This window comes from Manacus candei, unplaced genomic scaffold (genome assembly GCF_025592945.1).
Source record: "Manacus candei isolate 608988 ecotype Guabito, Panama unplaced genomic scaffold, ASM2559294v1 h1tg000046l, whole genome shotgun sequence".
Classification (NCBI taxonomy): Eukaryota; Metazoa; Chordata; class Aves; order Passeriformes; family Pipridae; genus Manacus; species Manacus candei.
Genome location: NW_026138094.1, coordinates 3,344,623 through 3,357,010, shown reverse-complemented (window position 1 = coordinate 3,357,010; position 12,388 = coordinate 3,344,623). Strand labels below are relative to the sequence as shown.

Here is a 12,388-nt window from a genome sequence, read left to right as displayed (position 1 = left end):
CTAGGCAATAACATCCTGTTATTCTTTTGTTCCAGTTAGACAGGTCAAGAATCAAGTACCACTAAAGTCAAGAAAAAAGCATCAAAGCTTATTACAACGATAAAACAGTACAGCAGCATCACCTTTTAAGATTCAGGCAGCATCAGGAACCATATTTTAAGGCTTTCTTAAGCTTCATATCATGTCTGCACATAGTTCTCATTTGAAAGAAAGTATTTCCCACAGAATGGGAAGCCTTAGCTGGAGAAAAGTAATTCCTGCAATAATCAGACCTTGCAAGTGAGGCAGACATATATGTTAGGGTACATCTAAATGATAATAAATCTTTTTCAGCATCATCAATTCAGTTTACCAGGAGATGGAAAACAGGAAGGAGACTTTGCTGTCTTGACCACTGCTTCACAACCCAGCAAGCACTCTCTTCCCTCTACAGTTTTGTGTCCATAAATAAGAAAGTCTCATCCTTCAAGAAATGCTGGCTGTTACTACAGGTTGTATTTAACACCTGCATTTGATTGCAAATTAAGGAAAAGATTCAAGAAGACAAAAGTTCACTAATGCAGTTATCCATTTGTCAACAGAATTAAAAAAACACAAACAACAAAAAGCAACACAACAAATAAACCCCCAACCAACCACCAAGCAATTTTTCAACATGTGCAACCCAATATCCATAACACTCCCACTTAGTGTTTGTTAGTTAAGCGTGAAAGAAAGGCTTTAAAAAAACAACACAAAGCATACCTAGGTACATAAAACAGCTTCTGGAAACCACCAGATCTACACAAATTATATTGCTGTTCAAAAAAACCCAACCACACACCAACCAAACCCAAAACAAACCCAGAAAACCTCTCAAGACTTCAAGCCAGCAAGCACCACTATTTCTACAAGTGTCTTCACTAATCAAGACACGCTGGATTCCAGAACATGCCTTGCAATGGTGAAGTCCTTCACAGCCTAGAAAAAATGGAGAGCATTTCTGAAGCACAGAGTTGTGCATGTCTGTGGTTGTCAGTTTGAGTGCCTGTACAAGAACAGTCACAGGGAACAGACACCTCATGCAGAGGCACTGGGGACACCCTGGGCTTTGAACAGAACAGAAGCACTGGGCTGCCTCAAGGTCAGGCACAAACAAGCCAAACAAAACTACTGTTTTTGTCAGAAGCAAACCAGAGGAAGACTAGCCCATGCCAGTCTCTGAAGTAATGTTTGAAAGATTTCTGATCGTCAGCATCACCTCCAAGACAGCATCATGAGAAGGGCTGGAGGGTAATGTGTGCAGAGGTAGAGAAGACAAACCATATATCTCAGACGTTCAATTAACCAGCTGAAAGCTAAATAACCATAAACAACCTACTCCTGTAGTAGATCCTAAAGGAATATAAAAATATACCTAAAGCTTTTCAGAATGAAATACCATATGTTTATGAGAAATCTTGACCTGTTGCAAACAAAAACACTTGTTCTACACAGGACAGCTCTCAAGTGACTGAGAAAGCTGAAGTGGAAAATGTATTCAAGTGGGAAGTGTACTTTCGCCTGTGAGAAGTTTCCATTTCTGGTTTGATCCCTGAAACCGATTAAACATAACAGACACAACAGGTCTGAAAAGCTATCTAATTTGGAATGTTATTTAGGCAACATTAAAAGAGCTAAGCAAAATAAGAAGTTCTTAATTCAGGCTGGGAGAGTAAGAACTCTGACATATAGAAATTTTTTAATCAAACCGATTATCAAATACATGTGTAAAGCAGTGTCATTTTACTGAATGCCATTCCACAGTGCAAACAGGTATTCTAATAGAAAACAGAAATAAACACTGAACAACTCTTTAGCAATTATATTTTTAACATGGCAAACCACTCAAAAAACATAATTCCTTCTGTAACCAAGGAAATAATTGTGCATTAGCTGAGATATCAACAACTCTTCCTTCAGTCTTTGAAAGATCATTCCACAATTACTGTTGGAAAATGCTGCATTTAGTATTGCAGTCAACAGTCACAGAAACACAGTAAGTGGAAGTGAATACTTCATTAGGAAATGCTTGATTGAAGTGTTTAATCTACAGAAATCCAAGTCTTAACAACCCGAAAGTTTTGTATGAGGAAGCCCTTCAACGAAACCCTGTAGGTACACACACTCCATCTCAGCAGGGACATCTAAAAGCACCAGCAAAGAGCACTGTGAGAGAAGTCTGACCTGGAGGTGGGAAGAACACTTTATGGCACTTCTTTCCACTCTAACAGAAGTTTATAAGAGGATAAAAAGTAACTTGTTTTTCATATTATTAGAAATTTTCATTTTTCTATAGCTAAGACCCTGCTCTGAATACAGAACTATCAGGTTTTTCCCCATTGACCTTACTAGTGCTCATGACTTCAATACTCACCTAAGCCATAAAAAGTCCTATGAGTGACACAAGGATACTTTTACAGAAGAAAAACTGAACAAGAGAAATTAAGGACAACTGCATCTGCTTGATTCAGGCACTGCAACTCAGATACCTACATACAGCACACACAATAATCCACTGGATACAGAATAACCTCAATTACAGGTTCCTTTTTATGCCAGCTTCTTTTTCTTTGTATCAGAAACATCATATTAGCAATCCTTCATTAAGTCCAAGTGATTAATACACCATTAACCAAGTCATCTGTCATAAATGCCTAACTCTCATGGTGGTGGGGGAATCCACACTCTAATACTGCATTCGACTGTCTCAACAATTACACCAACTTCTCCTCACCCGCCTTATTTTATTAACCATTTATTTATAATTATTATATTTACCACATGATCATACCCAAAAGCTGCAACAAGTGAAACATGGCTTTTGTTTAACCAGACAATTTTAATTCATACCCCAAGTAAATCCATCTTGGAGAAGAGCCCCGGAGCAGCCCTGGGAAGCAGCAGTGTGCAGACATAAACTATAACAAGTCTGCAAAACAAGGCAAGGGATGGAGAACTCCTTGATGATACTCTCAGTATGACTTGGGGTTCTGACTGTGCAAACACACAATCACAACCAACATGATCTTCCAGATTTAAACTCTCAGAAGACAGAAAAAGACCATCCAGGGAGGGAGAACTCTTGTTTTCCATTCTAGTACCCTAAGGCAAAAGCAGCTGGCAGAGCAATTCTCCTATAACCCTAAGATCATTTGTTTTGCCATTTGTGCATGCAGAATCTCACACGAAAACTATGAAGAAAACTAAGCAAGCTCTTCATCAGTAAGTACCACTGAATATTAAAGTCTATGATCATAAACAAACTGCATTTTTTCACATTTGTAACTTGAAAAGGTTTGGCTAAGCTTTTGAATTACAGAAAAAGTTGGATGTGATAGATTTATTACATGCTCAAACTTCCTCTCCCTTCCCCTAGCTGTTCCAAACGAACGTATTTATGCTCAAAAGGATAGAGGGAATATCAGAATTGTTCCATTTTAAGCAGATTTCAGAATATTTTCCCCACAGCAAGAGAGGCTAAGAAGCAGCTAAACTGAACAAAGCTTAATAAAGTTAAAATAGAGAGCCTAAGGCATGGAATGTTTTAGTCCAACTACACAGTCTCAAAAAGTTACTAGCAAATGAAAACAGGATCTTGCAATAGGAAGTGTTATGCAACCCTTGAAGCATTCAGTGCTTATTTTCTACTAGAAATCCTATGTAACTCAAGTATTAGGATGAAGAAAAAATTAATTTAAGAGCTTTTTAGTTAATTCTCCAGAAGTGAAGCACAACTTGAGAAAAAAAGCCATGCTAACAGACCAGGAATACCATTTCAGAGCTTTAACAAACTGAATTCCTGTTAAGGCAACAAGTGTGCATTGACACAGAGATAATCACTGCCTGAACACAAAAAAGAGCTGATCAAAGACAGTCTTGGTAAAATACCCTGTTGGCTCAAAGACAATATTACTGACATTTCACACAGGTCACCAAACACCTTTCAGACAGATACAGATTTCAGTCTTCCTTCACCTGCAATTAAAAAAGTGGGTTTCTTTCTTCTTGGTTAAGTTAACTATCCCATAACATCCTGCCCTATGCACAAGCCACAGTTAGGATGCGAAATCCACATCACCTGTCCACAACGTACACCCAGTAACAGGTACCTCAGCCCCAGCCACCTAATAAAGATCCACACGCTCAGGACCTACGACCTCAGGACAGAGGCCGCCGCAGGAGTCACTTCCAGTCACCCACGGGTTTGTTGCCAAAAACTCTGAACCGCACCCAGGATTTCCCCCTGCCGCTCGCGGCAATGCCGGGATGAGCCCCATCGCTCGGGCACCCAGCTACATTTTGTACCGCTCCAATGCACGCACCGCTCCTGTGACACCACCTGCCACAAAACCTCGAACAAAGCCTCGATTCTTCGGTGCCGGGGAGGGCGCGGGGGGGGACAAGAAACGCCGCTTGGCCCCGTCACGCGGAAGTTGGGAGCACACGCGGATCCCTCCCGTCCACGGGGGAGGCTCCACAGCTCCCACCGGGAGGAGCCGGGAATGCCGGTGCTAGGCGACACGGCAGCCGCCAGCTCACCGCGCTCCCCCCTCCGCGGCGGAGGGGAACCAGCCCCGGGGCTCCGGCCCCGCCGGGACCCCCCTCACCGCTTCACCCGCTCCCCCGCCCCGCGCCGCGCCGCAGCGGGCCCGCAGGAAACCCCCGCCCCTAGCGGAGACCCGCCTGGCCCGGCCCCGCAGAGAAGCCGTCGCCCGCCCGCGCTCCGCGCAGAAGGGAACGGGGAGCGCCGGGGGCGGCCGGGGCCTCGCTCACCTCGTCGGCCGGCAGCCCCAGCACCTCCGCGGGAGACGCCGCCATGGCCGCGCCGCCCGCCGCCGTGTTTACCCGGGCCCCGCCCCCGGACCTGCCTCGCGCCCGGACCCGCCCCGCCCCGCTCCGGTTCCCGCCCCCGCCTCGTCTGATTGGCGCAGGGGGCCGAGGTACCGCCCACCCGCCAGGCGGCGGCGCCTTCCGATTGGCTCCCGCCCCGCGCCCCGCCTAGAGACACGCGCGGCGCGGGCAGCCGGAGGGGGCGCGCGGGCCCCGCCCCCGGCCCCGCCCTCGGCCCCACCGCCCCTCAGGGCGCCGCGGGAACAGCGCTGAGCTCCGCCCTGCCCTCCGCCAGGTCCGGGGGGAATAACGTAGGCGGTCTGACATTGCTCCCGCTGGTTTACATTGTCGAGGTATTTTCTCACAGATATACAGAGTCAATTAGATTGGGAAAGACCCCTGAGATCATCGAGTCCAACCTGCGACCGAACACCACCATGTCAATCAGACCATGGCACCGAGTGCCACGTCCAGTCTTAAACACCTCCAGGACAGCCCATTCCAATATCTAATCATCCTTGTCTGTGAAGAAATTCTTTCTAATGTCCTCCCCTGCCGCAGCTTAAGACTTAAGGCTATTTTTGCATCTCTGAGAGCCAGGCCCAAGCCGTGGAGCTCTTGCCTAAACCCCTGGCACCCAGGGAACCTGGAATTGCCCTGAGCCAAACTCCCCTAGGCACTGCACAGTCTGCAAGTGCAGAGAACATACCTTCATCTTAGGATGAACACGTGGAAAATCACGTCACTAACAATGAACAAATGTAGCAGTACCTGTACTGGCAGGGAACCAGAGTCTTTTGTCATCTTTCAACTTATCCAACCTGGCTCCTCACGACCTGGGTGACCTACCTCTGTCATCATCTGATGAGAAACTCTTCCCTTTCTAAAGCAAACAAAGACCCCTCAGCCCTTTGGACTGTGACCCGGGCAGATCACTAAACACCCAGGTAGCACCTCCTCAGCAGGGCTCAGACAAGCCCGTGCCCGTTACCACACACACTCCCGCTCTCCTCCCACAGGTGAACTGGGTGCTCCAAGGAAAGGCAATCTCAGCAGCAACATCAGCTTGTGCATGTCTAAAAACCATTGTAGGGTATTAGCTATGAAAAGTCAGATGAGTGTCTGACAAATAGACAAAGTGGCACTGGGCAAGTGTCTTCATATGAACAGGTAGGTTTACGTGGGAAAACAATGTCTGTTATAAGATCAACTGAGAAAGTTTAGGAAAAAAAACCCAGATCAACTTTGGGGTTATTTCAAAAGAAACAACCCTATTCTGTTTCTGGATTGACCCTCTGAAAACCCAACATTTTGACTCCTTTCACTCAGCCTTGCCTATAGCATTCTTCCAGCACAAGTTTAGAAGCTTGTCCAAATTTCAGTTCCTGAGTGACAGCCAAGCAAGGAAAATCTGCCAAAGTTACAGCAGCCATGATTTCTAGGTCCAGTTGTTTCTGGGATTGAGCATAACAATGATTAGTAAATTGTTCTCAGAGCTTGCTAGAAAAAGCGTGTGCGTTTGTGGCTGTCAAGCACGAATACCTGGTTTTGCAGTGCTGTCTCTCATACTCTGCTACAGTGTTCAAACCATGACAGACAGAAAGCATCAAAGCCCCAAAAGCTCATGTGTCTTATCTTTGCTGTAGAGTCTTTAAGAAGAACTATCCTAAAGTCCTGTTTAACAAAGGCTTTGTGTGAATATTTTATTAGCACATTACTTATTATGCTTTTTTGCGAGACATGAAAACTCATTAAATTCCAACTAATGTGCCATTTCAATAACTTTGAAATTTAAAATAATGCCCTTTTGAAATATACAACAGGACATTGACATAATCAATTTGTTATATCATGATTTTTAAGTAGCAGAGTGTAACACAGCACTGACTCATTTTTTGTGTGGAAAGACCACTGACTGTCCAGAACAGCAGTTACAACACAGTCAATGCCCAAATCCATAAATACATGACCTGCTATGAACAGATCTGAAAGACAGAATTTGTGTTTTTAGGTTTGTTACCCAGAGGCATCCATACAGTAAGGTAAGGTCTATGTGCATTTTCAGTGGGATCAATAGTTATCTTCAATATTCCAGCAAGATATCTAGCAATTCACTCAAAATAGAATAATTTTAAATTAAAGTATTCTTTTACTTAAAAACAGAGGAACATAAATCACAACCTGTTTGCTAACAAACATTCCATTCTTATGCTAGATATATATCTCCACCATTTAATATTTTATGGTCTTACGCCATTACAAACTACTAGTGGAAAACAACTCCTCTGAAAGCAAACAATTGATTTCTAGTTGCAGAGAATAACTTGCATTTGAATCATCTGAGTGCAATGGAACACTTTGTATAGCCAGACCATTAAAAAGATATTAATATTTTATCTCATTATTCCATCCCAATAGTGAGTTCTCATCTGGTAACAAAGACATTTGACTTCTCTTGCCATCTAAATTAACCTTCAGTCTCATGTAAGATCAAAAATTTACAAACTTTAAACATATTTTCCATCTCTTAGCTTTTGGCATTCATCCTGTTGGACCCAATTTATGGTTTGAATTTTATATACATTTCCAATATTTGCTTTGTGTCTTCATCACAGATGCTTTTTAGGCCAAAGAGAATCCATACACCATAATACTTTGAAAAAAACCCAAAGCCATATTTCTTCTTAAAGGAGGAAATTATGGAGATTTGTTTCAGAATTCCGAAGGGTTATCATAATAATTTTTAGTTTAGGAATATATATTAACTATAGTCATGGTTAAGTGACAAAAGCTAGGACATCAAGTGACATCAAAGGATGTTTTATGTTACTAAATATAGGATGTGCTTTTGCTACAGAGGATTTTAAATTGAATTGGATACATTATCTTCACTGGTCTTCCTTTAAACGAGAGGAATCACAAGTCATTTTAACTGCAGTTAAACAAAAAAATGGATGCAAATGGAGGAAACAGATTTTTGTCCTATTGTCTTTTGTTCTACTGAGTCATACAATAGAAAATGTTGTGAAGCCTTCACAATGTCACAGTGACAGGTAAATGGAAAACTGCATACAATGGTGAATTAATGGAAAAAAATTGTATTTCTAGTGAGTCACTGCTATGACTAAGAGAAGTAAACACCTATTGGTAGCCCAGTAATCTCAATTTCTCTACTATCATGACAGTGACTCACTAATGAGACTAATAATTAAAAGCCCAAGACTTAACACTCTTCTTGGTTCTACTGTTATGTCCAAATACATGCTAGATCCTTTTCTTAGTACTAGATTTCAAACACCACAGTAACAAGATGCAAAACTGAGACAAAGATGAAGGCCTAACTTTTGGAAGCAAGAACTTCAGTCTGGTAAAAGCCACAGAGCCTGGCAGCTGTCTCTGCATTGCATTGCAACTGGGCTGGGTTAGCTCACACTCAGGTTTTCAACAGCCCCTTCCTGCTCCTTTTCATTCTCAATTCTCCAAGGTCACAGCTTCTGTTTTCCTCAACTTTTCTTCTTTCCCTTAAAAGCAACATCTCTTCTGTTTGGATATGTGTGCTTTGTGCGTTGCCTGCAGCCAAGCCGCTGCCTCCAGCTGTCTCAAAGCCTGCAGCTCTACCTGTCCCTTCAGGATGACAGCAAGGTGTGACCATCACCCAGGGACAGACCAGATGTCCATCAGAAATTCTCCACTCAAGTAGCTTATTTTCAGGGCAAACTGCAGACAAAATTTAACACTGCTCTCCAAGCGAGGGTCTGTGTTCCCAAGGCATTAACACCTGCCCTGGGCCAGCTCCCTAGTCCCTGTCTCCCAGGAAAGCTGCTGAGATTTTCAGCTCTCCCAAAGGAAAGCTGTGAGAAGGGGAAGATATAAAAAATGTTTTTTCCTAATTTCTGTGACTGGTATAACAGTTTACAAGCAATTTCTTTTGGAAATTTCTCTGTCTTGATGAGCAAACTTGCATAGTAAGAAGAGCAACTGAAGTGGAGGTGGAAAGTCACACTCATGTTGTGCATATGCATTTGAATGAAGTGGTAAACACTTGTCTGAATCACCACCGCTCAGATGTCATCTTTCTCTCCCTATTTTCAGCTTGAGGGGGAGGAGAGCTGCCAGAACAGAAACCCGGAGGTGCTGAGCTCCAGTCAACTGCTGTCATGCTGTTCCCAGATTAATTATCCACCAGTGATCCCATGGTTAACACGGTAATTGTGGATATTTTTGCTAACAGCTCAACCCATCACAATGTTACAGAAGTAAGATCTTTCCGGGGATGACTCAATTGGGTTTTTCTTCTTTAAATACCTTGAAATTTTCATTCTCCATATGTGTATGAAGTAGTACGTGCTATTTGCTTTTTGCCAGTGCCTAAAACATCAATAAGACCAGTGGAAGCTACTGTTCTGACTTGGAGCATCCCTCATGCACTCCCATCTTTCCACATCTCATTTTCACACAAGATGCTCCTTCTTATAGTGTGTCTCTCTTATTTCATTAGGAAACTGGGAATAGTAAATAGTTGTCATTATTGGTTGGTTTGAACTACTTCTGAGGGTTTTTTAATATTCAAATACTTTTGAGCCCACAGATTTCCAATGTGTCATCTTTGGTCCATTGATTGGCTTCCAGTGATCTTGAAAGTGTTGTCACTGGAAAATAATTACTGATAAGGCCAAACTACACTTAATAGCACACCATCCAAGAAGTGTCCACACATCTTCAGGTCTGGCTGGCATAGAAAGTAATCTCATAAGAAAGTACTCCTAATAAACAGGATGACTGTCAAGGATGTACAGCTGTAAAAGGATACTTATTAGTGATGAGTAAATTGTTCTTACAGCTTGCTAGAAGAAGTGTGTGGGTTTGTGGCTGAAAATTTTCTTCTAACAGGCATCACCTAAATAGGTAGTGTGGATAGGCAAACTTCCAGTGATACATAACTTACCCTAATCCATAGAAAAGCAGGTTATTTAAAAAGAAGCTGACAGCAGAGAAAAGATGAGCCACAGAGACAAAAATGAACCTTTTTAATGATTACAGAGCTGAGGTATTACCAGATATAGAAATGGGTAGGCAGGCCCAGGAAGAACAGACTCAGGAGGAGGCATGACAATAGATATGCAAATGTTCCAACACATCTGAGTATTTACATCACTAGTAGGATATCTCCTAAAGCACATAGGATATATCCAAAGCACATAGCAGGAATGTTGTGAGCTATCAGGAACTATAATCACTTGGTTATGTATTCTGCATTGTATCAAGGTGGTCTTTTATTTGGGGTATTTAAACACTGTAATCTGCATGAAACTGCTGTCTTTTCACCTTTCTAAACAAATTTTTCCATGTCCTCAGTTCACCTCTGACTTACTTGATCTGGTCTTGCTTAGTTTATATTTCACCCTTTTCTCCTTTTTTACCAAGCTGAGTAGGAAGAGCAAAAGAGACTGAAAGATTTGCAATTTCATCAGCTAATGTTAACAATGCACTAGGAGGTGCTGGTTTGTTATAACAGCAGTAACAAAGGTGCTCAGATTCTGTGAAGTAATGCACAAAATGCCCTTTGCTAGAGTGAGCACTACAAAGCAAGAGAGGACAGTGTAGACAGTCTGACATCCCTTCAGATCCCCCAACTGTGCAGCACTGAATGGGCCTCAGAGCTACAGGCAGATGTTGCCTGTGGAAGGCATTTCAGTCCTTTGAGCTATTACAGGATTTTCTCACAAGAAAACAACTCTGCTCATCACTTCAAAGCTCAAGCAGAAGGGATGTTCACACGAGAACTTCTTGCTGCCCTTTCAGATAAAGGCACGGACACTCAAGTGGCATCACCGCTGGCAGTGAGTGGGAGCTGCCTGCAGGCTCCTCTGTTTTGGTGACCTGGCCAAGGTTTCCCTGCAGCAAGGGGATAAACACAACACAACACAGGGACAGCACAGGCCTGGGCACATGCAAGGTAATTTTTAACTGTTATGTGGCTCCCCAACTCAGAAAAACCTTAAGCATACAGTCAGGTCACTGCTCATTCATTAAGTCTGGAATCACTTTCCAGAGTTTCTCCACAATTTGTAAGCCTCACTATACATTTTTTTTTCCTATTTTGTCTCCTTACCCAAGCTTAACTTGTATCATTTTTAAGAAAGGGATGAGGGCAGCAAGATCCAAGCACTGGTTAACTCTGACCTAACACATCAGAGGACGCCTAGATAATTACAAGTTTGCTGTCAAATGAATCTGATAGCCATCAAATATTATGCTTAAACTTTACCTGAATGAGAGCAGCCATGCTACATAGTCAGATCCAGTTAGGTTTACTCAACCCTCCAGCCTTGCTGCACATGCTGCCAAAGTGAGGTTGTAAGGGAGCTCCAGGGGTGTCCTAACCCAGCTCCCTGTACTCCCTCTACTGCTCCAGCTTCAGACAGAGCTTCTACTTCTTGGGTCTAGCAGAAAACCTTCACAGAGGCAGTTTACTCTGCAACCACCTAATAATGCAGGGCTTCTTTCTCTGGAGAAGACAGTGGTACCAATTACCTGAAACAACACAAACCACCAGCTAATTTGACACAAGAATCCCTTTCACATTAGAAGTGCAATTCTGTTACAAGAGTACCAGCTGCATTCATATATACAGATTTGTATTTCTGGAGATGTAAAAATATTTCAAAGCAATTGTTTAGAATTTCCTCTGGATGTCTTTATTAAGGAAGTAAGAGTCTAATCTTTAGAAACCTACAAAGCTCACGAATTGAACATTTTGAAGCCTTTAGTTCCAACATTCCTACCTTCTTAAGTCTTTCCTGCTAGGACATTCCCATTTACAGATTTGTTTGCTCTTTTGACCGTTTTTATTAAACATTAAGGCAAATTCTTTCCAGCCTGCAGCTGAGAGGTTCCAATTAAAACCCGTTATTATTTCAGATGAACAATAAATTTCTAATATAGCCTTTTATATCTCCTACATTATATTCCATCTCATTCCTTGGGAGTTTTTAATTTGCATTTTTTGTGACTGTGGAACATGAAGAAATTGTGTTTCTGAATTTTTCACTGAGAACTCTTTGTAAAGCATGTTAATTTAGAATCCAGTGAGATATATTAATAGCATTTCCTCCAAATTAATGTCTGATTCTCTTTCACTTATGTTATCTCATGTCTCCCTGAGAATTCTTTTTCTTTGTTGATGAACCTAAGTGATTTTGTGCCACCATCAAATCTGCCAGCTCATCTCAGCACCTCTGTAGTCTGGGATGTAATCTGTTAAACAGTGCTACCTTTTTGGTATGAAAACCTGAATATTTATCCTCACCCATTTTCTCGTGGCCAGTTTCTGCTCTGTGGCAATGCTTTTCCATCACTGGAAAATCCCATCCACACAGACTGTGCTGGCAACAGTGCTGGGTTCACATACAATTTTACAATCCAAACAAAGGACTCCACAGATCAAAACATAGATTTTCCCCTTTATGTCAGCAAGCCAAGCCACATTGTAACACTGCAGTTTAAGAATGCCTTACTAGTATGGGAAAGCAAAACC

General features: G+C 42.5%; 1 protein-coding gene across 1 annotated transcript in view; it reads right to left on the bottom strand.

Annotated features, from left to right (window-relative positions):
* NEDD4 (NEDD4 E3 ubiquitin protein ligase) overlaps window positions 1–4,888 on the bottom strand; it is a 52,400-nt gene extending 47,512 nt beyond the window's left edge. The window contains exon 1 of the mRNA XM_051796533.1: window positions 4,795–4,888. Coding sequence (XP_051652493.1) covers window positions 4,795–4,839 — 45 coding nt within the window. The 5' untranslated portion in view covers window positions 4,840–4,888. The remainder of the gene's footprint in view (window positions 1–4,794) is intronic.
* Window positions 4,889–12,388: the final 7,500 nt, after the last annotated feature.